At 34.8% G+C, this 27,928-nt stretch overlaps 2 protein-coding genes across 2 annotated transcripts in view; both read right to left on the bottom strand.

The window, feature by feature from the left end:
* Positions 1–27,928, bottom strand: part of LOC136800103 (dynein heavy chain domain-containing protein 1-like) — a 186,787-nt gene that overhangs the window by 24,138 nt on the left and 134,721 nt on the right. The window contains exons 43-48 of the mRNA XM_067056714.1: positions 27,496–27,641; positions 26,675–26,945; positions 26,227–26,349; positions 23,834–24,368; positions 23,246–23,411; positions 22,640–22,862 (exon numbers count right to left, since the gene is read on the bottom strand). Coding sequence (XP_066912815.1) covers positions 22,640–22,862; positions 23,246–23,411; positions 23,834–24,368; positions 26,227–26,349; positions 26,675–26,945; positions 27,496–27,641 — 1,464 coding nt within the window. The remainder of the gene's footprint in view (positions 1–22,639; positions 22,863–23,245; positions 23,412–23,833; positions 24,369–26,226; positions 26,350–26,674; positions 26,946–27,495; positions 27,642–27,928) is intronic.
* Positions 5,430–9,733, bottom strand: LOC136800241 (uncharacterized). Its single transcript, XM_067056862.1, has 2 exons — positions 8,097–9,733; positions 5,430–6,200 (listed from the first exon to the last, which is right to left on the bottom strand). Exons 1-2 carry the CDS (start codon positions 9,693–9,695, stop codon positions 5,451–5,453), a joined length of 2,349 nt encoding a protein of 782 aa, XP_066912963.1. The 5' UTR covers positions 9,696–9,733; the 3' UTR covers positions 5,430–5,450.

The following is a 27,928-nucleotide window of genomic DNA, read 5'->3' as shown; positions in this document are numbered from 1 at the left end:
TGTTTTGTACACATATTTGTACTGCTGCTAGAGACTTTGACTGACTTTGACTGTTGTCGGTCAGTCGGTTGTGTTCAGTTGTCTGGCGGTCAACAGTCGTTTTGATAGGACCGCACAAGATTATACCAACATGAAACTTACTGAAAAAGCATAAAGAACATACCTGTTACTGTTTCTTTATAATCTTTGAGTTTGGATTTGAGAAAAATCAGTAAAAATCAGTCCACCACAACAAACAAAAAATAATCAACATTTGTGTGCAAAAAACAATCTTTAAAAGGTTGGTGCATTTACAGAAATTACACTGAATACTAAAAGTAATACTAAGAAAGTATAAAGACATTTATATTGTAAAAAAAAAAATCCACCAAAACAAACCAAAAACAACCAAAATCTAACAAAAGTTCTTCACTACTTGCCCCTCTTGAAACCTCTTGAATCCGAAATTTGCTTTGTCATTGAAGCGCCAAAACTGTAAATAAAATTAGTTTTTGACGGTCGGCGCAGCAGACATTTTCATGCTGGATTTTGTTCAGTCGGGACGAACAAAATTCTTGAGCAAGCGAAGATATAGCCATTGAACCCGACTGTTGTCGGCACATCAAAGGGCCACTACTAAACCTCTCCGATGGTATATTGGTCCGCTCCTTTAGAGCTTTAGCGTGGGCGGCCGCCAATACGCCATCGGAATATCAGATAAGTCTTTAGCCGTATATCGGCTAAAGGCGGCAAATCTCTGGACAAAGGAAATATGGCTTATTAAGCATCCTCTATAAGGAGCACGAATCCGTTAGTGGATGCCAGCAGCCTATACAGTGTGCTAAAAGGGTGGTATTAAAAATCCAATCATGGAGAAACGTCTTTACAGTGTACTAAAAGAGTGGTGTCAAAGCCCCGGCTGTGGAAGAAAGTTAGTACAGTGTACTAAAAAGGTGGTACCAAAAATTCAGTCATGGAGAAAAGTCAGTACAGTGTGCTTAAAGGGCTTTGACACCACTCTTTTAGTACACTGTAAAGACGTTTCTCCACGATTGGATTTTTAATACCACCTTTTTAGCACACTGTACTGACTTTTCTCCATGACTAAATTTTTGATACCAACTTTTTAGTACACTGTACTAACTTTCTTCCACAGCGCGGTGTCTTCCAATCGTGGAGAAACGTCAGTACAGTGTACTAAAAGGGTGGTGTCAAAGCCCCAGCCTTGGAAAAAAGTGAGCACAGTGTACTAAAAAGGGTGGTGGTCTAATCTTTTGGAAAAAATTCCAAAAATCAAGTTAAAAAACAATAACCTGTATACATAAAACAGTAACCTGATAACAGCTGTTCATAATTTTCTTACGTGCACGGTAAACTTCTGAAGGCACTTGAAAATTATATATCTGAGGAAAATAGTCCTCCCGCGGAAAATTTTACAACAAGAATCTTGTTGTGCGCCAGAAAGTCAAAAACTGATACGGCACCCTATTCGGAAACACAACCACGCAACTTTGTTGTCATCCCCAGTCCTTTTAGCCGAACGCGATCCTTACGATTTTGAGATAGCATATTCGTCAGATTGTATGTTTTCACCCATCCCTTTAGAGCTTCAGCGTGGTGGGCAGAAAACAATCACAATCTGATCTCAGGTTAGGAAACAGCGGTTGGTTTTAATCAAGGGGTTTTTTATTAACATCAAATTTTTCAATACGTGTTAATAAAATGACTAGTAATATTCGTGTACACGCTTTTTTTTATAAGAATACACTTTATAAGAATGTCCATGATGAAAATGGCCAAAAAACTAAGAATATGCTAAGAATATCACCATCATGGAATTTGGGTACTCAAGCTAAGAATGCCATTTTAAGAGCATTTTCAATTATAAATTATCAATTATCCCCAAGTTAGGCCCAAGTTAGGCTCATTGCTTTTACAAAAGTGCCATTTTATGCTTGAGACGTATGTACTAAATGTTAAATCTATTATGAATTAGGATCCTAACCTAAGAATGTGCTGTAAGAATATTTTAGGATGATTTTCCCAAACACGTTAAGAATATCCATGATGAAATGGATTTACACCATTCTTATAAAAAAAAAAGAAGCGTGTAATAAGGTAATTTCTCAAACGCAAGTTCAAGTAAGAAACAATGGAAAGAAACAAAAGGCTTCCAGACCGGGTTTTTTATACGGACTATGGTTTTTCCGGTCGATTATTTACTCGAGTTACGTTGGAAAATCAACTATGTTCACTTAAAAGTCCTCTATATCGTTATTGAGAGCTTTCGTGGTTTCGGGTTTTGTTGACTTTCGTCAAGTTTTAGGGGTCAAGGGGTTTTGCCAGTGACGCCGGTTTTTGAGTCCTACAAAATTTTCTTAGGCCTTAGCAACCCTCCCCCCTCGCGAAAAACTATTTAAATATTCATTCTTTGAAATGGACCAGGTTTTGTTGGGTCGCATAAAAGATGTCACGGGTCCTAAGGGTTTGCCCCTACTATAACTCATTGACGTGAGGAAAAAAACAGGGACCAGATAAAATTAAAGGTTGACTTTAGCGTCGTTTTCCAATATGCAGTTACTTTTTTAAATACACGCTTTTTTTATAAGAATAGTGTACTTTGGATGAGGGTCAAGTACTCTTACGAAAGTGCCAAAATTGAGGGTGAAATCTTCTTTACGTATTCTTACTTTTTAGACTTGACTTTTTTACAAACATGAGAAATTATCAATTTGAGAATTTTGGACTTTTGAGCGAACATTTGGGTTAAAATTACATTTCTTCCTCAAAGCTTCAATTTATCTCTAACAAAGGAAGCAGTTTTTTCTGTTAACCAAGTACAAAATGACTTCTTATCAAATTCACCCTAGATGGTATTCTTACGATTTGTCCAATTTTCACCCTGATATTCTTATGGAAGATATTCTTATAAAAAGCGTGTATTCTATAACAGTACAATCGTTCAATCAACTTTGAAAACAGATATATGGACACACCGTCGGAGATTCAAAAAACATAATAACGAATGTTTTAAGTGGCTGGCTACGAAAAATTCTTGAGCTTTTAGACCGCTCAAGAATTGTTTCCACGAAGGACCACTACGTTATTCGTTAGTAGTAAAACAACAGTTTATGACATACAAAAAATACTTTATGTCAAGAAGGTCATAAGTTTTTGCGGTCATATCATGTCCATGATGAAAATGGCCAAAAATATAAGAATATGTCAAGAATATCACCATCATGGAATTTAGCAACTGAACCTAAAAATGCCATTTTTAATGCATTTTAACCTGTAGATTGCCAATTTCGATCTTAACCTAAGAATAACGTAAGAATATTTTTGGATGATTTTCGCCAAAAAGTTAAGAATATCCATGATGAAATGAAAAAACACCATTCTTATAAAAAAAAGCATGTAGCAGTCGTTGTAATTCTTTATCTACACTAGTAAAAAAACTGTCGCTTGGGTCAGTAATTTATAGCTTATCATAAAAAGAAAGGGGGAGAAACTCGACATATTTTTTGTGAAAGCAAATATCAATCATCAACAATTATGAATTATGAATGAAACGTAAATCTAAAATCTCTATTAAGTAACATAGAAACGAGATTTTAATTAAAGGGGAAAAACAGAAAGTTATAGGGAATTTCCCACTGTGCATGCTTGAATAACCACAAGTCGTTTATGAAACAAAACTGTTCAGATTGTATATGTTGAGCTTGAAAACTAAATATGTGGCCCGCATTGGTTGAATTATTCTCTATTGGAAACATGTAGAGCGCGCTCGGCCCAGCGAAAAGTCCGAGTTTCAGCCAAGCCTCGATTGGTCACATCTTGTGTTTTTGCGTTTTTTATTTATTTTTTCTAATCGACCCTTAGAGAGAGAGGGGGGCTGGACAAATTTTTCATGTCGCCGATTTAACATAATAATGAACATCTCAAGCAAAAATAATAGCATTTTTGTGAAAATTCTAGAACATGCTGGACGAATATTGAAAATTTACCGGTAAAATTGCTCTAAAAATGTCTTAGGTTCAGATACCAACATTATATAAATGAGCACGAATACACTTTTTCTTCTTTTATGTATAAGAACAATTTTATAAGAACAACGAGGCTCAAAATTGTCAGAAAATAAGAACATTTTAACCCTTAAATTGCTTGAAATTGAAAAAATTGTTCTTAAGTCGGTGTTTTTTTTGGATGTACCAAATTGTCTTTTTTGTGTATCTCCTGTTTAAGGCAACCTTTCTTAATGAAAACTTTTACATGGGTATTTCAATTTATTTTGAGAAAAAGAGATAGGATGAAATATTCCAATTTTTTTTAGTCCGGCTTTAATTGGATGAGTTACAGCTACAGAAATTAGGAGTAATCTAGGATGAGAGCTTTCTTATGTACGGATGGATGAAAAATTCCACAGTTAATTACTCCTTATCTATGAAAGATTCCGTCTTGAAATTATACTCTCAAATAGTGTACCATATAAATTACTAGAAAATGTAAGCAAAATGATGAAAGGAGTAGAAAAGGATATATATTCCAAAAATATTGATAAAAAACGGGTTGTCCAAAAGAATGTTTTAAAAACTAATGGATATTATTTTAAGGATGAAAATTACTTGAGTGAAATAATACATAATGAGTGTATCTTTCAGAAAATAGCAATATATTCACCAAAAGAGTATAGGATGAAATATTCCATTTTTTATGTCACCCGAAATCGAAAATTGTGGAATTCTTCATCCTTTTCTACTCCTTAAATTTAAATTTGAAAATTTATGGTATCAACAATAGATTTCCGAAGATGATAAAACCGTTTTAAAAAATTTTTATAGTAAAAATCAGAAAATCTTGATTTTCTGGAATATTTCATCCCAAATTACTCCGAAACCTATATCATTGGAATCCTCGTGTAAAAATACGTCATTTCTGAAAATAAGGTCCAAAAATTATTAACATCAAAGAAGATATCACCAAAAATATGATTTCTGAAAAGTCCATCAGATACATTCTAAAAAAAACACCGACTTAAGAACAATTTTTTCAATTTCAAGCAATTTAAGGGTCCAAGTAGTAAATATTAGGTATGACGCCTGAAATACTTCAATCTCACCCTCTCAAGTAAGTAAGAATAGGATAAGAACAATTTGAGGCTGAAAGTGCCAAAAAATGGGAACAGCCGAGTCTCAGCAAAGATTTGCTGGTTCTTAAGAAAAAGAGTATTCTTAATCTATTACTTATATTAAAAAATACGTGCACTATGTAAGAAACTATTTTTTAAGCAAGTAAAAAGACAAGCAGGGAAAGCTCCAATTATAAAGCATTTCTTTCAAATCAAATTTTAATCAGCCTTGGAATATTTTTTAAATATAATCATTATTTTCAAAATCCTAACAAAATTACAAAGAAAACTTCAATCGAAAGTCGGGGGCACACCCCCGACACTCTTGCTCTCGAAGTGACACTTAACATACAAAACAACAACAACAAATATTATCCCTTATCTCATTTTTCTCCTTTTTGACAACGATGAGGTTTGTGGTACATCTTAACATAAAGTTACAGCTGTGGTAAGTTTCATTGGCACATTCATGCTCAATAAAAATAATGGTCGTCCAATCGAAACCAAAAGAACAACGCCCATCAATGATCAAAACATTTCCAGCTTTGAGAAACTGATATGGACGTTCTGTTCCTTCGAGAAAATCATTTTTATGCGAACAATACATTTTCCCATTCTCATTTAACTGCTTTAATTCGTCGAGATAAACGTCGATTTTCTCGATTCGGTACTCGGCTATCACGAGAATTCCGCCTTTTTCTGATCGTTTCCTTGCTTTTCGTACCGCTTTATTAAAGGAATCCACAAAGATCGGAGCGCAACCACCAGGGGAGTTGCCAAGAGGCATGGCAATACCTTCTTTGTATCGATAATCTTCCTTCCCTGCTATTCGATTTGTTTCTTTGACTATCTGTACGGAATTCCGGAAATTTTGATCGAGATCAACCAAGACAAAAGGAACTGTCTTCGACCATTCTTCAAAATTTTGTTTCTTCAAGGATTCTGTGGATGGGACGACCCATAAGAAATCAACGAATGTCGCCAACTCCTTTATGAATTCTTTGGTTGCTGGTGCGACGTCAAATTCATCAATAAATACTGCTTTGATCTTCTTCGTCTTGATTGTTTCAGCATAATCCTCCAGATCAGATGACTATCAAATTAACAAGTGAATATAAATTATGGTATTTAAAATGAAAATCGGATGTATCTTCAAAACTAAGATCCCAAAGAAAGAGGAAGAAAATATCATAACATTACCCAGTGGGTACTAATGTCGTAGTTTCTTGGACATCCGAAGGTAAAAAAGTCATCAAAACATCTAAAGTCTGTCCAGATATAATTGGCAGTGGAAACAAGAATGCCTGTAACTTTTGATAGTCAAATATAATTATGGAAATTTCTTTTGCTTGTTTTAGAGAATTAAAAGCACTATATTTGAATGTATTTTTGGTTGAAAAATTCGCGAATTTTAGCGGTTAAATTTGCGATTGCAAAAATTGAGCTTTTTTTCTACTTATGCTATAACAGTCATTTTTACACCAGTGGTAGTTCAACCTTAGCTTAAGAAGTTTGTTAAATTTCAAGGCAAACAGAAAAGTCCTTCGGAAGATATGGGACCCGAAATACCCTTTGGTAGCACTTTTCTGTGAAATATCAAATCTCCAACTTATTACTAAAAACGGGGGTTATATGTTATCTTTTTTGAACAGTGCAATTAAAAGTTGGAAAATGTTAAGTGTTGGTGCATTGGTATTATTGGTATCATTGATTATTTCAAAACGATGTGAAATCATACAGTATAATTGTTTTTATTGAAAGGATAAGCATGAACTTATATTGCCTTTGTTATTTTTAAGTCTAAAGAACTTTGCTAATTCCCAAAACACTAAACACAGTTTGGCTATGAGGTCATTAAAGAGATCGTGTATTGATGTGTTATGATCGAAAAACTCTTTTATCAATCATATCACTACCCCCGTTTTTAGTAATAAGTTGGAGATTTGATATTTCACAGAAAAGTGCTACCAAGGGGTATTTCGGGTCCCATATCTTCCGAAGGACTTTTCTGTTTGCCTTGAAATTTAACAAACTTCTTAATCTAAGGTTGAACTACCACTGGTGTAAAAATGAAAGTTATAGCATAAGTAGAAAAAAAGCTCAATTTTTACAATCGCAAATTTAACCGATAAAAATCGCGAATTTTTCAACCGAAAATTCATTTAAATATAGCGCTTTTGATTCTCTGAAACAAGCAAAAGAAATTTCCATAATTATATTTGACTATCAAAAGTTACAGGCATTTTTGTTTCCACTGCCAATTATATTTGGACAGACTTTAATATAATTTTTAGCATGAATGAGAATATTTTTTATAATCAGCATAGAGCTCTCACATTTTTCATTTGAAACATAGCTGATGATAAAGCAGGTACTAAAAGTACTAAAATCTCTGACATATGTGTATACTAAAGGGGTTTTCGAGAATTTTTTGCATACTCCCACCCCATTTTAGAGAAAATAACTTTATATTTTATTTGCCTTAATATCGTAGTTTACTATCACCATTTATCCAGAGGGGGTTCGGTACTAAAATCTCATATATATCCTTCAGTGACGTGGTGGTATACCCAGAAAATACCAAAAAAGGTGATATCCAGAAAAAAACTTTGAGAAATTTTTAAATACCGGTATAATGTTGGTACAAGTACTAGTGATTTTATCAATTTTTGAATAAAACAAAAAGAAATTTTTCCTATTTGAAGAAAATTTCCTCAGTTAAATTATTTTTGCATTGTGCCAAAGCAGCATCGTTTGAAAAATGTTTAAAAGTATAAATTTGTACAAAACGTGAATTTTGTATTGCAAAAAATCAGCACTTTTGAGAAAAAAATGGTCCCGATAGGACAAAATTTGTCCTGAGAAGACGAATTGGTTGGGTCAAAATGTCCCCGAAAAATCTTATTACATGTATGTGTATGCTAAAAATACCACTTCTCTAAAATGGGGCGGGAGTATAAAATATCATAGAAAATATCATATTGCTTACCTTCTTAGACAAATTGAGTTCATCAACAAAGATTCCTTTCTCCCCAAGTTCATCTCTTGAACGATGATAATGCATAGGTTCGATCTCTCCAGTCAATTGAACCACGACAAACATAACTTTTTCTTTATATTTAGTTTGTCCATTTAATTGTATGGCTTTGTGTTGAAGCAAAATACTTTTCCCCGAGCCAATTTTCCCTCGAATGATGACTTTCCTATAGCGTGGGTCATCATTGTTCATCAGTGCCATCTGTTGGTTCGAGTAAAATAAAATGTTGTGGCTGGTTGAAACACTTTCGATGGCTTTGCTGGCGTATTCAACCCAGGTTGAGGCTGTGATGGGTAAAACTTGGCCTCTTTCAGATTTGTGAATAGAGAAAACCAGGATTTTCAACAGATTCTTAACCTCATCCCGAGCTGTTGATGTTGATGTTGTTGGAGAATTTGCAATTTGGAATTCCTTGAAGATACTGGTTAGCCATGGCTTGATTTTAGTATCCATGGTAATGTAGTGTAGGCTTTTATCTCCCAATGAAAGCTTGTCATTTTCAACACCGACAACCGGGAAATATTTCCATTCCGACTTGAATTGGTCTCCTAGTCCCTCTTCAAAGAACCGACGGGTTGATTTCAGTTGCTCAAAAGCTTTATCATCGATAAGTGTTCGTTTAAATTCTATTGAGATGATAAGTTTTCTTTCCCAAGATATGATCAGGAAATCTATCTCCTTGTTTTGCTTGTCTCTTCTTCTCAAATTTGTGTAGAAATCAGGACCAGACAAAACAACTGTATTTTGGAGAGTATCATCCTTTAACCATAAAAGTTGGTCGTAAAACCAATGTTCAATTCTTTCACCTATTTCAACCGATCCCAATCCAAAAAGCCAGTTGAGGTTCGAATCATCGCTAGGCGGCGAGCGTTTAATTCTTTGCTTGACTACTTTCTTTAATTTCTCTAGAAATGTTTCTTCTAGAATGTTCGAAAGATTGTCCTTGAGCTCTTTCTTTAGAGTTGATGTATCAAGCAATACTTCAATACACATAGGAACAAAAACTGATAGTTCGAATGTTGTTGATTGTTCCAGTGGTACTTGGTTAGGTTTCATCTCCTCACTGACTAAATACATAATTTGAAGGTTTAGTTTCCATTGGTCAAACGACTTCTTATCGATATAATCACCATTCTGCGTCGCCATAAAAGCTTTAAATTCTATGGAAAGCCAATCAGTTGGTGATTGTCTATTCAGGTTGTCCAACAGTTTGTCAAAATTTTTTTTGATATCATAATCAAGTACAGCAGTAGCAGATTTTTTGTATTGATTCGAAATGAACGTAGGTGGAATGAAAACACTTGTACTCTTATTGTCATCAAAAAGTGAGCTATCACTATATTCTCTCTTCAAGATAAAATCCGCTGCTTCGATTGGGTTTGCAGTGTAAAAATCATTGCCCAAATTAAATTGCTTCACTTGTCTTTTCAATGTCGCTTTACTGTTGTTGATAATCTGATGGTATAATGATGTGTCTTGAGTGCATTTTTCAGGATCATTTTTGATCGTTTCTGGTCGCAAAGACAATACCATTTGAGAAAGATCAGCCATTTTACTTTTCGAAACGACACGTACAACAAAGTCCTCGTTTTATTAAAACGATAACACAGCAAAACTTCTAGGGCGTCTGTTTTAAACTTGAAACCAATTGTTGACATTTAGACCTTTTTGGTTTATTTCATTGTTTGTATTGTAGCGTTAAATCAAAGTGTATATACAGCTTTATTTTTTTCAGATAATATTGATACAAACACTTTGGAGGGGGTTGTTATTCATATTCCTTCGGTTTACACGTTTTTTATAAGAACATTAAAAGTAATTTAACATCTTAAAACCTTTTGAGTTTAAAGCCTAAAAATATTCTTTAAAATGTTCTTATTTTCCCTCATCTTGTGAGTATTTTTGTCGATTTTCCTAAAAAAGTGTTTTATAGTCCGCGAAGCCTTCTTAACTTGTTCTTAGTATTTTGGTTATCGAAGCCTTATGTTCTTGTATAGTTTATATATAAAAAACGTGTACAACGACCAGCCCCAACAATTCTTCACCCCTCGTTTCATCTACAAATTTGTTTTTATCGGTTACACGTCATTTTGTGAGAGCAAACTGTATACCCTTTTTTTATAAGAACTAGTAAAACTTTTCTGGAGCTCGGCTGTTCTTATTTTTTTTGGCACTTTGAGCCTCAAATTGTTCTTATCCTGTTCTTATTTATAGGATGTAATTGAGGTATTTTAGGCGTAATCGTCAGCCGTGCAAAATTACTCGAATCTGATTGGTTTAGAGGAGTGCGATTAATCGTTAATTGCACTATTACCACTTTTTGCACTCTTCGGCGGGGGGACACTTTTGTCCCCTTATTCTTTTCTCTCCCAAGTCCTGTGTCAGAGACTTTTTTTTACTATACAATAATAAACAAAGACATTTTTTTTCTTCAATATAAAAAAGAACAAAGAAATTTTACGTTACAATAGCTTCTTTTAATTGAAAACAAAGAAAAATTACACTGCAATGTTTTCTTTTTAAACAAAAGAAAAAAAGGAGGTTTTCGAATGTATTTACTGACGATTACTAGTACTTATACCCAATTTTTACTACGATCCCTAAATTGCTTGAAATTGAGTAAATTCATACTCAGCATTGCATTTTAAATTGTTCTTATTTTTTTGGTGATTTTAAGCCTCATTGTTCTTATGTAAAAACATGTAAGAACATAAAGCTCCATGGCCAAAATATTAAAGAACATTTCAAGGTTTTGCGGACTTTAAAACACCAACTTTGAGGTTGAAATTATCTGGAAAAATAAGGAAATCCTGCCTCAGAGCAAACTTAAAGTTCCTTATACAAAAAGAAATGTGTAATACAAAATATAAAAATTATAAAATTTCATTTATGAAAGAAAGCTATTTTCGCAGTTAAATATGAAGATTTTTTCAAAAATAATTATTTGAGACCTGCAATAGTAACTTTCTATTAGCGACAGTCCGCTGTACTTGTTCTTACAAAAATACGTGTTTCCGCAGATTCAATTAATCGGACTAGTGAAGACCATTCCTAACTTTTTACCACTTCTGGACCTACCCGGGGAACTTAAATTAGATTAATTTTTCCAAGCAAAGAGTAGTGCAAAATTTATTTTTGATCAACGTTTTGAAAAATTGGGCGTGGAATTAATTTTGTAATTTCGCGAATCAACCGAAAGTTTGTTTGTTTGTTCATAGTGACCTTGATAACGTCAAAAATAGCAAGTTAAAGTGTATTTCTGCGTAAAAAATCCACGTCGATTTCGGTTAGTGTAAAAACACAGGTCACAGGTCACAGGTCACGGGTCACAGGTCACAGGTCAGCTTCAATTACTGTAAAACACAAAGAAAACGTTTGAAAAACAGTTGTTAATGTCAAAAATATAATTCCAAAGGTATTTTATTGATCTAGAACTATTTTAAAGCTACCCAAGTGCTTACCACGTGATTTCGCGTTTTATGCCGTGTATAACACGGACCTGTAATACTTGTATAATATATTACATCTATATCACACATGTAAACAAAATATCTTTTCAATGTTATGCGCATGTTACGTACGTATTTTATATACAAAGAATAAAGAAATATTCGAATATCGATCTCACCTTTGCTTTAAACAGCCCCCTATCAGGAAAATAGCTATTTCACAATCACTATGTCATATCTCATTTTATCTCCTGCATCACCTTGGGTACGATAACAAGAATTGATGAAAATAGTGTCAATGAGATTATATTTTATAAATGTTTCAACATTTTTATCCCCTGCTTTGTATTTTTGATAAAATGACGTCACTATTTTCATCTCTCTAAAACAGCTCTCTTGGAGTATTTCTTGATTTCGAAACCTGTCAACCTATATCCACTTGCAGTGTCAGCATCCTATTATGCATGAAGAATATTTTATTGTTAATTGGTGTACAAAACCTCATACTTTGAGATAACATCATTATTTACATAATTTAAGTGTCATTTGTTGTCAATATTTGGGGTTGATGATTTGTCATTTAAGTCTTCTAAATAACATATTTTGATATTACATTTACATTACATATAATATTTTCAAGAGCTTATGTTATGGGTTGTATGTTACGAGTGCGTTACAGTTTTCCGGTCTGTAATTTGTATGACCTGTGACCTGTGACCTGTGACCTGCGTTTTACCCTAACCGAGTCGATTTGGCAAAAATTCACAAAAATGGCAAAAATTCGCGAAAATACAAAATTGAATCTCGGGAAAAAGTAGTAGAGAGATTAGGATGGTTCTAATTCAATGCCGAAAGTGAGTGACACTACAGAAAGTGAGTGACACTCCATAAAGTGAGTGACTCTACGTCATTTTCCCTATCGGAAACACCCGAAAACACCGGAATTTGACCAATGAATGTTACTAAAATTGCAACACATGGGTCAAATTCAACACCTGTAGCACTACTTAAAAGAAGTGACACTACAGAATAAGTTCTAAGTGGTAAATAATTTTCTATAAAGGCCTTTTTAGTCTAATCATTCATAAGTCATAAAAACTGAGTACATTGTTGACAATAACACCATGTAAAAGATTTGATATATAGGTAATTTTATCAGCAACAAGAAACATGTGCGAAATAGCAACAATTCTAATTAAAAAAATAACCTTAATAAGTCTTATTTTTAATTGCAAAAGATGAATTTGGAAACGTCTTCAAGGCATTTGATTGAAAATTATTTAAGCGTTTATTAAGCTTGGACATTTTTTTAGGTAAGCAACACTGCTGCAACTGTAAAAATCGAGTCAGGTATAAACAACTCGAGGTGTTAAAATAAAATTGCCTGATTTCTAAGCAAATCAAAATGAAATTCTCAAAATGGAAGAACAAACGAACATTAAATTTTGATGTTGAAAACGTTACTTTGATAAAGACAAGGAAGAATTTTTTATCATAACTCAACGACCCAGTGGACAACATTTGAAGTCCAAGGAAAATTCGTGAAGGAGGCTCGGAGGAGTACCCAGAGTCAATTATATTACTATTGTCCTAGCCACTGGAAACAAAGTGTTCGTAGAAGATGGTTTTTCGAACTTCACGAAAGTTGTTAATGATAGGGAATAAAAGATATGTAAATATTTAGGATTTTAGAATTGTTTAAATGAATGTAAAGATGCTCATTATTATACATACGAATGTATTTAAAGTTAATTTCTCAATAAATGAAAGAGTAAATGAGAAGAATCTTATTGCGAGACTGTATGTTTTATGCTAGAACTAGTTGAAACTCAAAACTATAATCCAAAAACCCTATGTGACACTACTTTGAGCTAAATTCGTAGAGGCAATAAAAAAGAAATAAGAAAACAAAAATATTTATTGCTTGATGGTAATATATTTCTAGCTTACAAAAACAATGTTATCATTTACAAGGATCAAATCTCATTCTTTCATTGCATCATTTGGAATTTGTCGATTAATTAGAAAGCGACGTTTTTCAACAGCGAAATCCAATGCTTCTTCAAAGTCCATGTCTTCCTCATCCCTCTCTAAAGTTTCCATCACAGATTTATGTGTTTTATCCTTTTTCATTGCTCGAAGATCTTGTATTTATAAATCTCATAAATTGATAAGTCAGTCTCTTGACATTCGTTCAACATGCTCTCCCAAATATTAAATGTTTCTTCAAAACCTTGAGATTCTTCACTATCACTGGACATGGACTCGCTGTCTGTAAAGTCCTCGTCAGACTCTTCTTCTTCTTCTTCAGATTCTTCAGGGTGGGCCTTTGCAACATGTCGATTGTAATTGCTTTTATTGGAAAAGGTCTTTTCGCAATCGTCACATTCATACATCGTGTTTCTCTCCCGTTGATTTTAAACTCATTTAAAGAAGTAGCGCCTTTGCTTACGAATTTATATGCAAGACACAAGAGTAATCCGATATCAGGTTTCTCTTTAGGATCCTGGTTTCTCTCTAAGATCTTTGTTTCTTCCAGATTACATAGACTTTATTGGTCCACGTTCGTTTCTTGGTTCGGGACTAGCTTGAGAAATCTAGTCTTACTTGATCCTCTTTTGGGACTCAGTAGTCCTATACCTAGTCCTTGTTAGTCCCTTTTTTTAGACCAACCAATTCTTATTGGTGGCTGCAAAGTAATCCCTTTTTGTGTCAACATATAGTCCCTTTTAGACTTCTATTGCGACTACCCCATTCCTGTTTCGGACTACTTAGTTTTGATAAATCCTTTTCGGAATTGGCTAATTCCTGTTTTGGATACCCAATTTAAGCTTCAGGAGTATCTAATCCTCTTTTGTATCTACATTGTCCTAGCTTAATTATCCTTAGGATTACCAGGAATACTTGAATCCTTCTTTGGAACTAACCAATCCTTATTTGGTATTGTCTAATCCCTCTTTGGGACTAACTAATCCTAATTTGGGATTACCTAATCCCTCTTTGGGACCAACTAATCCTAATTTGAGATTACCTGATCCCTCTTTGGGATCAACTAATCCTCATTTGGGATTACCTAATCCCTCTTTGGGACCAACTAATCCTCATTTGAGATTACCTGATCCCTCTTTGGGATCAACTAATCCTCATTTGGGATTACCTAATCCCTCTTTGGGATCACTATCCTCATTGGGGACTAGCTTGAGAATCTAGTCTTACACATCCTCTTTTTTGGGACTAAGTAGTTCTGTACCTAGTCCTTGTTAGTCCCTTTTTTGAGACCAACCAATTCTTGTTGATGGCTGCGAAGTACTATTTGTGTCAACATAGTTCCTTTTCGGAATTGGCTAATTCATGTTTTGGATACCCAATTTAAGCTTCAAGAGTACCTAATCCTCTTTTGTGCCTACATAGTCCTAGCTTAATTATCCTTAGGATTACCGGGATTACGTCTAATCTTTCTTTAGGACTAACTAATCCTCATTTGGGATTGCCTGATCCCTTTTTGAGACTAACTGATCCTTTTTTGGGGATTACCTAATCCCTCTTTGGGACCAACTAATCCTCATTTGTGATTATCTAATCTCTCTTTGGAGCTAACTTATCTATGTTTGGGACTGCGTGATTCTAGTTAATCCCTCTTTTAGGTTTACTTTAATCACTAGTTGGATTCTTTGTTCATCCCAATTCACATCAAAGACTTATGGTATGTTGTTGTTGTTTTCTTTTTTTTCTTTTTTTTTTACTCGTACGCGTGCGTTTTTGTTTGGTGTGGGATTTTATTATTTTGTTAGTTACACCCGTAAGTCCCGCCAAAGGCGGGGCTTACGCCCCGGGCCCCGTCAGAAGTGCAATGAAGGTTAACTTTAGGGATGCTATAAATCCAATCAACTTTGACGTTTAGGTCATCACTTTGTGATTAACATCTTTGCAGATTGTTTTTCGATTTATCAAATATTTCATCAAAATCGGTGTGCAATCCAATTTACATATTCTACGGTTAGAAAGTAGGACTTCAACGCTTCCAAAAGATCTTCCTTATGCTTGGTGAACAACCATACTATTCTATCACACTCTTTATCGAAAATATAATTTCTGTATTTGATAAGATTTCGGGCAAAAAACAGCTTTCTCTGCACCTCCTGAACAGCTACTCTTGTCTCCCGAATAGACGAGGGGGGGGGTCCGAATAAACAGAAGGGTAGGAAAATTTCTTAATTTTCTACGTAAATTCTAATAAGCGGGGGGATGGAATAAGAGAGGGGGGGGGGGTAATTTGAAGACAGAATTTTTTTCAACTGGTATCAATTTCAACAACAAAAAAGAGATTTTAGCAAATGAACACGTAAAATAAAAACCAATACTAACAAAAAGGAAAATCTTAACAAGTTTAAGGTCTATCTACACTGTCATTAAATATTGAATTATTCGAATTTAATTAGCAGGGGGGTCTTAATAAGAGCGGGGGTATGGATTTTTTCTCTTACCAATTAGCGGGGGGACGTCTATTCGGGAGACAAGAGTAACAAGTATACTAAAAAGATGCTTTAGCTTTACATCCATTGTTTCAATCATAGTTTAATTTCTTAGTAGTCGTTACGACTTTTACTGTAAACGTATTAGCTTCAAATGTGTTTATCACAAAGTGATAGTTGATTGGATTTATAGCATCCCTAAAGTTAACTTTCACTGCACTTCTAACGGGACCCGGGGCGTAAGCCCCGCCTTTGGCGGGACTTACGGGTGTAACTAACAAAATAATAAAATCCCACACCAAACAAAAACGCACGCGTACGAGTAAAAAAAACAAGCTACATGCTGAATGGACCTACCTGAAGATTGATGTAATAAGACAATTGAAAAATGAGAACAATAGTATGAAAATGCAGAATAATACGAGAACAACTCGAGAAATTCATGGAATCCGGCGATTCTCGGCTGTTCTGGCGATTTTTAGAAAGTTCCTGTACCAAAATCAGTTTCATTGAAAATTGAACCATGCTTAATCGTGGACATTCTTATAAATGATGTTTTTGTTTGAAAAAAAAACAAAGACATGAAACGAAAAAATCCAATGAAAATCTGCAAAAACGAAAATTTCCGGCTTTTTTGGCCGGAAAAAACATTTTCTCAAAAATCGAACTCGGTCATGTTTTGAGCATTGCGAATACGCATCATTCTGCAAAAAATCAGAGAAAAGTAAGGATGAAATGAGAAAATGTCAAAAAAAAAAAAAAAAAAAACGGTTTTTTTTTTTTCCGGCATAATTTCCGGCATTTTCGGCCGGAAAAAATGTTTTTATTTTCGAAATCGGGCCCCGTCACATTTTAGGTATTGTCATTTTGCATCAGTGTGCAAAAATTTCATAAAAAAATAATAAAGTACACAAGCTCGAGAAATTCAAGAAATACGTTTTTCCGGCGAAAATAGGTTGTTCCGGAGGTTTCCGTCCGGCGATTTTTGAATAGTTTCCGGCTTCAAAAATCATTTTATTGAAAATTGAAAACATGCTTGATGGTGGGCATTGCTATTAATAATGTTTTTGAATGAAAAAACAACCATTTATAAGGAAAAAGTCCAATGAAAATCCAGAAAAACGGCGATTTCCGGCATATTTCCGGCATTTTCGGCCGGAAAAAATTTTTTTCTCAAAAATCGGACTCAGCCATGTTTTGGGCATTGTTAATACGCATCTTTGAGCAAAAAATCAGAAAAAACTAATGATAAAATCTCGAGAAAGTACCAAATAACCAGTTTTTCCGGGATATTTCCGGCATTTTCGGCCGGAAAAAATTTTTTCCCGAAAATCAGGCTCCGTCACATTTTGGGCAACGCCATTTTGCATCATTGTGCAAAAAATCAGAAAAAACTAATGAGCCAATCCCGAGAAAAGCTGGCAACAGACGAACGAACGGACGAACGGACATGGGTTAATTTAAAGGACCTCCACCGGGGTACCCGGAGGTAGGTCCAAAAAGAAAAAAAAGAAAACAACAACAACATACCATAAGTCTTTGATGTGAATTGGGATGAACAAAGAATCCAACTAGTGATTAAAGTAAACCTAAAAGAGGGATTAACTAGAATCACGCAGTCCCAAACATAGATAAGTTAGCTCCAAAGAGAGATTAGATAATCACAAATGAGGATTAGTTGGTCCCAAAGAGGGATTAGGTAATCCCCAAAAAAGGATCAGTTAGTCTCAAAAAGGGATCAGGCAATCCCAAATGAGGATTAGTTAGTCCCAAAGAAAGATTAGACGTAATCCCGGTAATCCTAAGGATAATTAAGCTAGGACTATGTAGACACAAAAGAGGATTAGGTACTCTTGAAGCTTAAATTGGGTATCCAAAACATGAATTAGCCAATTCCGAAAAGGAACTATGTTGACACAAATAGTACTTCGCAGCCATCAACAAGAATTGGTTGGTCTCAAAAAAGGGACTAACAAGGACTAGGTACAGAACTACTTAGTCCCAAAAAAGAGGATCGTGTAAGACTAGATTTCTCAAGCTAGTCCCCAAATGAGGATTACTTGATCCCAAAGAGGGATTAGGTAATCCCAAATGAGGATTAGTTGATCCCAAAGAGGGATCAGGTAATCTCAAATGAGGATTAGTTGGTCCCAAAGAGGGATTAGGTAATCCCAAATGAGGATTAGTTGATCCCAAAGAGGGATCAGGTAATCTCAAATTAGGATTAGTTGGTCCCAAAGAGGGATTAGGTAATCCCAAATTAGGATTAGTTAGTCCCAAAGAGGGATTAGACAATACCAAATAAGGATTGGCTAGTTCCAAAAAGGATTCAGGTATTCCTGGTAATCCTAAGGATAATTAAGCTAGGACTATGTAGATACAAAAGAGGATTAGATACTCCTGAAGCTTAAATTGGGTATCCAAAACAGGAATTAGCCAATTCCGAAAAGGATTTATCAAAACTAAGTAGTCCGAAACAGGAATGGGGTAGTCGCAATAGAAGTCTAAAAGGGACTATATGTTGACACAAAAAGGGATTACTTTGCAGCCACCAATAAGAATTGGTTGGTCTAAAAAAAGGGACTAACAAGGACTAGGTATAGGACTACTGAGTCCCAAAAGAGGATCAAGTAAGACTAGATTTCTCAAGCTAGTCCCGAACCAAGAAACGAACGTGGACCAATAAAGTCTATGTAATCTGGAAGAAACAAAGATCTTAGAGAGAAACCAGGATCCTAAAGAGAAACCCGATATCGGATTACTCTTGTGTTTTGCATATAAATTCGTAAGCAAAGGCGCTACTTCTTTAAATGAGTTTAAAATCAACGGGAGAGAAACACGATGTATGAATGTGACGATTGCGAAAAGACCTTTTCCAATAAAAGCAATTACAATCAACATGTTGCAAAGGCCCACCCTGAAGAATCTGAAGAAGAAGAAGAGTCTGACGAGGACTTTACAGACAGCGAGTCCATGTCCAGTGATAGTGAAGAATCTCAAGGTTTTGAAGAAACATTTAATATTTGGGAGAGCATGTTGAACGAATGTCAAGAGACTGACTTATCAATTCATGTGATTTATAAATGCAAGATCCTTTTTCTTCGAGCAATGAAAAAGGATAAAACACATAAATCTGTGATGGAAACTTTAGAAAGGGTTAGAGATGAGGAAGACATGGACTTTGAAGAAGCATTGGATTTCGCTTTTGAAAAACGTCGCTTTCTAATTAATCGACAAATTCCAAATGATGCAATGAAAGAATGAGATTTGATCCTTGTAAATGATAACATTGTTTTTGTAAGCTAGAAATATATTACCATCAAGCAATAAATATTTTTGTTTTCTTATTTCTTTTTTATTGCCTCTACGAATTTAGCTCAAAGTAGTGTCACATAGGGTTTTTGGATTATAGTTTTGAGTTTCAACTAGTTCTAGCATAAAACATACAGTCTCGCAATAAGATTCTTCTCATTTACTCTTTCATTTATTGAGAAATTAACTTTAAATACATTCGTATGTATAATAATGAGCATCTTTACATTCATTTAAACAATTCTAAAATCCTAAATATTTACATATCTTTTATTCCCTATCATTAACAACTTTCGTGAAGTTCGAAAAACCATCTTCTACGAACACTTTGTTTCCAGTGGCTAGGACAATAGTAATATAATTGACTCTGGGTACTCCTCCGAGCCTCCTTCACGAATTTTCCTTGGACTTCAAATGTTGTCCACTGGGTCGTTGAGTTATGATAAAAAATTCTTCCTTGTCTTTATCAAAGTAACGTTTTCAACATCAAAATTTAATGTTCGTTTGTTCTTCCATTTTGAGAATTTCGTTTTGATTTGCTTAGAAATCAGGCAATTTTATTTTAACACCTCGAGTTGTTTATACCTGACTCGATTTTTACAGTTGCAGCAGTGTTGCTTACCTAAAAAAATGTCCAAGCTTAATAAACGCTTAAATAATTTTCAATCAAATGCCTTGAAGACGTTTCCAAATTCATCTTTTACAATTAAAAATAAGACTTATTAAGGTTATTTTTTTAATTAGAATTGTTGCTATTTCGCACATGTTTCTTGTTGCTGATAAAATTACCTATATATCAAATCCTTTACATGGTGTTATTGTCAACAATGTACTCAGTTTTTATGACTTATGAATGATTAGACTAAAAAGGCCTTTATAGAAAATTATTTACCACTTAGAACTTATTCTGTAGTGTCACTCCCTTTAAGTAGTGCTACAGGTGTTGAATTTGACCCATGTGTTGCAATTTTAGTAACATTCATTGGTCAAATTCCGGTGTTTTCGGGTGTTTCCGATAGGGAAAATGACGTAGAGTCACTCACTTTATGGAGTGTCACTCACTTTCGGCATTGAATTAGAACCATCCCATGAATTAGAACCATCCTAATCTCTCTACTGAAAATTATTCAGTTTAAAGTACGTACTAAATAAACACGAGATTTAGGAACTTATTAAAACGCAAAATAATAACACATTACCGGAGACGGTAAAGTCACTTTACCATCATCAAAAATGTAAATATATAAACTCGCTCTCACAAACGGTAGGGAATTTCCTACTAAACATGTTGATATGGTAATTATCAAAAGCCTTATATGCAAAGTATTTAATGGCTAAGTATTTTATAGATTAATATTGGTTAAGTTTAAAGGTAATTATCATTCAGGTAATGATTATTTTCCTAACAATTAAAACAACAAGCGGTTGATGAAGTAAAAGTGTTTTATAGTATTTTGGAATTTCGACACTAAGATGATATGTGTTGAAGCCCGTCGTCATTGAGGAGTTACATACCCCAGCACCCTCTACTGACATTGGCTTCAACACATACCTTTTGAAGATGACACGGTTTTTATAAGAGCATCTAAAATTTTTTGAAGCCTTCAAATGTCCTTAAAATTTTTTGTTTTTAAGCCTAAAAATGTTCTTAGTATGTTCTTATTCTCACCAATTTTTGAGTATTTTCGTCCATTTTCCTAAGAAATCGGGTGTTTTAGAGTCCGCCAAGCCTTAAAATGTTCTTAAAATTTTGGCCATCGAAGCCTTATGTTCTTATATAGTTTGTTATTATTAAAAAACGTGTACATTTGCAAAGGTGTTAAGTTGTACACGTTTTTTATAAGAACATCCAAATTTTTTGGAGCTTTCGGATATTCTTAACTTTTTGAATTTTAAGCCTAACAATGTTCTTAAAATATCCTAATCACATGTCGTGTGTGCTAGCAGGACACAGGACAACCATATAGGGCTAGAATCGATAGTTGCAGTTCTACAGAATCTTTGCTACATACACGTTTTTTATAAGAACATCCAGAATTTTTGAAGCCTTCAATTTTTGAAGACTTTTTTTAGCTTTAAGCCTAAAAATGTTCTTAACGTGCTCTTATTTTCACCATTTTTTGAGTATTTTTGTCCATTTTCCTAAGAAATCGGGTGTTTTAAAGTCCGCAAAGCCTTAAAATGTTCTTAACTTGTTCTTAAAATTTTGGTCATCGAAGCCTTATGTTCTTATATAGTTTGTTCTTGTGTAAAAAAAAACGTGTATGCATGAAAGATAACACAGTATCGAAACAAATCGCTTTTGCTTTTGTTATTAGACAAAATACGAGGCATCTTTAAAATGTATAGGCTGAACAAGCATGTCAGAACATTCTTCATATCTCGCCGTTCTAAATGTTCTACATTTATGGGTCCAATCGAGCCGCTCGAAGAACAAAGAAAATTTTATAATTTTTGCATATTCTATTAAACACTATAAAACACTGTTTATTTAAATTGGAAAAAAACAAAAACAGATTTACTAACTTAAAACAATTAGTCTGCAAAAAGAGGGGCGGACTATGGCTCCCCTGCCACCCCTCCGTTGACGGCCTCCATGCGCTTTGACCATATCCCTTTTTAAAACAGTGCCGTGCTGGTTGAATGGATTATCAGTTATGAGAAGTTTCCCAGGGATTTAATAAGAACGTGTGGACTAACTATCAACAGAAGCTTTTTTATTTGTTTGAAAGCCTCCAGCCTTCGACGATGTAATTTAAGGTTTTGGTGATCCTACGAATCAAAATGAGAATCTTCCCAAATAAATAGTTGAAAGTATACCAGGCCCTCGTTATTCACACCCCTTTCTCACAGACCCGGTAGGATTTTTTCAGCCAGTGGGGATAAAAACTACGGGCTGAAACTCGATGGGGATTGAAATTCCAATAAATTTCATGGGTGGGGATTTTAATTATTTTGTTTTCAAGTCAGAAAATTCAGCGGGGACAAAAATTTGAGGAGAATTTTCCACCGGGGATGATATTTTGGCCAAATTTTCTAGTGGGAAGGGGTTCCACCGGGTCTGTGAGAAGGAGAGAAGGGGGTGTTTATTCGGAATTACTATATATTGGAATTTGGTATCGAACACACCGTGATAATGAATGCTAGAGTGAAACTGTCAGCAACAGTTCACAGCTCACAGCTTCAGGGTCAGACTTCCATAAATATTAACCATTGTAGTTTGCATTAGTTTCTTAGGGTTTAAAACTAACAAAAAACTTACATTGGTCGATTCTTTCTCTCTAGCCAGATAATAAATATCATTTCTGAAACGATGAAAACCAGCTTCCAGTTCATTTGATTCGGAAAGGATAATAAGTTTCAATGCATGTTGTTGTAAGCCAATGAAATCTGGTTGTAATTGATAAATGATGGCTTTGTGTAAAGGGTTATCCAATTCTTCTTGTAAGAAGCCTTCCAAGGAGAGATTGGTTGACATGTAAAGTCTACAAACACAAAACAAGGTACAAAATTTTAGTAATAAAATCTCGTTAAAGTTATATTTCAAAAATCACCATGTAAAATACATTACTAAAAGTTTCATGTTACATACGCAATCATCAGATGTATATCTAATAAATTATTAATAAATTAATAAAATCTCGTTAAAGGTATGAGAGGGACATATAAGAAGTATCGTAAAAGATAGGATGGGACTTGGTATAAAGCTCTTCCTCTTTTACAAAATTTACTTGGAGATCTTAATTTTGTATACACGCAGCTCCAGTGGAAAATCAGTTTTTCAAAAAGAAAAATCTGTTGCTATATGATAGTAAATGAAGATTTCAAATTTTTGTTGAAAAGGAAAGTTAAAAGGAAAATTATATACCTGAAATTCGGTGAACATGTGATTTGCTCTCCTTTAACTGTAATGCTACCATTTTGAATGCCTCCACGCGTTAAAAGAGTGCTGAGTAATGCTGAGTCAGCAGCGCACTCGATTCTTTTGATCAACATGATAAGACCAGATTGTACGGCTTTCAACAGCTTATTCTCTATAATAAAAACAACGAAAAATGTATTGTAATATCCATGCCTTAAATGCCATAAGTTAAATCAATAAACTACGTGATACGCGATACACTACTCTCAAACTGATATCTAATAGAGGAACCCATGATAGAGCTAATCTCCAGAAAGACTCTGATTAATAATCCACACGGTTCCGTAACAGGAACGCAAAAGCAAGGCTTTCGTCCAGATTTTTACGAATGGTGAAAAAAGCTCTTGAGCGCTGTGATTGGTTTTTTACGATTTTACGAAATTTGGCTGAGTAATGTCGTAAACCTATCCACTTTTTGAATAGTGGCGGTCAATAAGATCTTACCTACGTCTGATGAATTCTGTAAAGCATGAAAACTGAAGAAATATACACGTTTTTTCAAAATGAAATAAGGAAAGAAATTTATAATCTTACCTAGATTCACATCATCTCCATACACGACCATGATGCGCTCATTAGTATCATCATATATAATTCCTTTCACGTTTTCTTGCTCTTCATAACTCCGTTCCATCATTTTCACCCAATCTTCTGAATGATCAAAAGGATCAAGAAACAAGGGCCAGCACCTAGACCCATAATTCATGCACATGCGAGACAGTAAAAGTGTCGTAGATAAAGTCTGATCGACGGGGTCTACAATTTTTGTCCATTTATATTGTTCTCGTTCGCTTGTTAAATAAGTTTCCAATAAAGTTCTGATAGACTTGTCGTCTAGGAAGTCAATTGAGTCTTTAGACAGCTCCTGTCGCCATTTTGTTTTCAGATTCTGTTGTTCATTGCTCGGAACCATACCAAGGTAGATTGAACTTATAGCCAAAGTTAAAGCATTGGTTGATAAGTTTTCCTGTGTCTCATGTATGGTTTGGACTTCACTTTCCCAATGATCGGTAAAGGGAGACATTGTGTTTAACAGGGTTTCAATGTATTTCAAAGCGTCTTTTGATATCTATGGTAGAGAATTAACAAGGTAATAGAATCTAACGCATAGTGTGCAGAGGGGTCTGAACCCCTAATTCTCATTTCACCCCCCAGTAGCGTAGCCAAGGGAGGAGGAAGGCGCAAAATTTGTGTAGGAGAGCAGATTTTTATGACACTGTAATTATCTTTTCATAATATGAAACGCTACTGCCCCTATATGTGTATCCCCCTATCTATAAAAATTTCCAAACGCACGCTATTTACAGCGGCAGTTCACCCGTCATTTCAAAACATTGAAATTTGTATTAAAAATTATATGAGAAAAGAGTTTAACATGGCGCCGCAGGGGAAAATTTAGCTATCTACACTTGTTTTTTAGTTGTTCCACATCAAATATCTAAATCAATATAAAATATGATAGATATTTCGACCAAAAGTTGTTATCCACCCCTATTTTCAAAATCTCAAACCCCCCCATTTTATTCGGAAAATCTCCTATCCTCCTGTAAAGCACTTTTGAAAAAATTGCATCCCTCTTTATAACAAGGGGGGATTCACAATATGCTGACAACCGTAGTGCAAAGGCGGAGCATCCGGATACTGTTTGCAATGCCGTTGTGTGAGTAGAATGGAAGTTCAAAAGGATGAAAGATTTGTTGTAATGGAAATTTTTATTAAGATCGCCGTTAGATATACTTTTAATAGTGAGTTTATGTATTGGTACTTTTGAGGACGGCGGAGTGACAGTTGCGATTTGGAAAAACCCGCAGTCCTGCCCTGTAAAATCGAGGACAGTAAAAGTGCTGCTTTACAGTCGTCCTCATTCAGTCAGGATGTAGACAAGTTAGAAGCGTACCGTCTTCGTCGCAGAAAAACACACATGCATAAACTGGCTAATGTCATTTGGGGATCTGTAATTCTTATTGGGAATCCAAAAATTGGTCGTTTTTCGAGATAAGTAAAGGACAAGGCAAAATTAGTTTAGACGCAGAAACGGATAGAATCAAGCGATGTAATAATTCTTAAAAATCAGAAACACAGAGTGGCTTCACTCGTAGAGTACTATTTTCATAATAAAAAGCCTAAGGAAAAATTACACACTTCACTACGGTAAAATAATTAGTGACAATTAAAAAGACACCCATGTAAAACCCCTAATGGAAATGACATCATCTTTAAAGTAGTTAACAAAGCAATTAGCAGAAGAAATTAAGACACGCAGATACCTTATCGGCCCTTTTTACGCCGGCCCTAATTTAAAGCCGGCCCCTTTTACGCCGACTCTTATTACACCACAGCCTCATTTTGGGCTTACGCCATTTAGGGCCGTTATTAACGCCAAAATTTGTAAAAATGGCTAGTTACTTATGCTTCAAATTAGTAAATAATGACTAAAATTTACATTGAAATGTCATTTTTCAGTAGTAAACTGTTGAAAATTCCATCAATAATCACTGATTTTTAAAAATATTAAATATTTCACTCTTCGTCTTCGTATTTCGTCTTAGAATCATACCTAAAATCCTTTAAATTGAGAAATAATGATAAAAATTAACGCCGCTTTTAGGTTAAAATTGCAAAATCTTTGCCCTTTTTACGCCAGCCATTTTAACGCCGGCCCTTATTACTCCACGAGCCCAAAAATAACGCCAATAAGGGCCGGTGTAAAAAGGGCCGATAAGGTAGGTAAGTAAGACGTCATATTTCCAAAAATAATATGTAAACATCAATAGCATTCATGATATGAGCCATTTCAATGTCTTTTGACATTACATCACGGACCCAATAGCTGATTGGTTGAATGTGGCGTAAAATCAATCAATACGTCACTTTCAACCAATCAGCTGTTGGGTCAATGGTGCATATCATGAATTAGAAATACAAACCTGCTGTTTCTTTTCAAGACCTTTGACAATTTTCATTTTCCCTTTGTAGTTTACAATCTCCTTCTCGAGCAAGTCACGCAAGTCACTCGTACGCAACTTCATTTCGCAAAGCTTCGATTCAGCCTATTGAAAAGGAGAAGTTAAAGTTAAAAATGTTGATAAATCTTAGCTTAACAGCAAAGACTCACTAACTAATGTACCTCGTCAGTACTCAACCGATTGATAGTGAGAAGGTGTCAATCACAGACTTGCATAGCAATGACCTGGTCTCGAATTCCCATTACTTCCAGTCAGGTAAGTACGGTACTCGACTTTTTAAACAAAAACCGGAATTTAGCCCCTCTTTGTTACTAAAAATAGAAACACAGTGGTCGAAATCCGGCTTTTATCGGGTGCTTCCGCTAGAAATTATGACGTCTCTTCATTTATGTATATCAAGAATTTGTACCTTGGCAATTTTCAATTCCGCTTCTTTCAGTGACTGCTTCTTCGGTTGCAACTGTCGATAAATGGTACAATAACTATGTATACCACGTAACCACAAGCAGAGCTGTTCAGCTGCACGAGATTTGGAAGCCACCACCGTTGGTTGGGTTTCGGGATCGTTGACGAACTTGCAGAGTTTACGGTAAGCACTGTCAGAGATGTTGTCTTTATCCAAGAATTGAAGTTGTTGTATGAAATTGTCACTCCGAAGAAGAAGAATTGCTTCTTTATAACTTTGAACAAAAGAAGGAAAGGGAAGATGAGTTATCGACGAAAAAACGACTTTAAAATGTTTCATTTTCTAATACATGTTTTTTTATAAGAACAGACTATTATAAGAAAATGAGGCTTCGATGGCCAAAATGTTAAGAACAAGTTAAGAACATGTTAAGGCTTTGGGGACTCTAACACATCCATTTTCTTAGGAAAATGAACCAAATTGCTCAAAAAATGGTGAAAGTTAGAACATTTTTAGTCTTAAAACTCAAAAAGTTTAAACATTTAAAGACTACAAAAATTTTGGATGTTCTTAGATAGAAAAAAACGTGTAAACGACGAAAGAATATTCAGAATATCAAAAAGCAAATAATTCAAAAGCTTCAGATCACTTCTTTTAAAAACAACAATTAAAAAACAAAAGCCTAGAAGCGTAAATTTGAATACAGTAAGACCTAACGAGAACAGCGAACATTTGAGTAAATAAAACTGGCTCATCTGGTCCCGTCTTTGATATTAGAATTACACGAGTGAAATCAAAAGATAATCAATAAATCGTTCGCGTACCTTTCAGGGACATCAAATAAGACACATAGTAGAATAGCGACTAATTTGACGCCTTCGGGCGGTGCAGGATAACTTTTCATTTCGACAATATCGGCTTTCCTCAACATATTTAACGCCTCCAAAGCAGCTTGGAAGAGTGGACTTAGCTGGAAGAAAGTATATAGAATAAAAGGAACTAAAAGTAAAAATTTAGAGCTTTTAGGGCCTTAATTACAAAGGCTTATACCACGTATTGATAGAATCGTGAATTACGTTGGGAGATAGACTTAAAGTCCTCTATATCGTTTTTTTGCAGAGCTTTCGATTGGTATAAGTGGTTTCGGGTTTTATTGACTTTGAAATTTTAAGGGGTCAAGGGGTTTTTGCCTGTGACGTCAGATTTTGGGACCTAAAAATTTTCCTAGGCCTCAGCAGAAAACCTCCCTCGCGAAAA

Source organism: Clytia hemisphaerica, unplaced genomic scaffold (genome assembly GCF_902728285.1).
Source record: "Clytia hemisphaerica strain Z4C2 unplaced genomic scaffold, Clytia hemisphaerica genome assembly, whole genome shotgun sequence".
Taxonomy (NCBI): Eukaryota; Metazoa; Cnidaria; class Hydrozoa; order Leptothecata; family Clytiidae; genus Clytia; species Clytia hemisphaerica.
The sequence above is the reverse complement of the archived record's forward strand: the minus strand, read 5'-3'. Positions and strand labels throughout refer to the sequence as shown.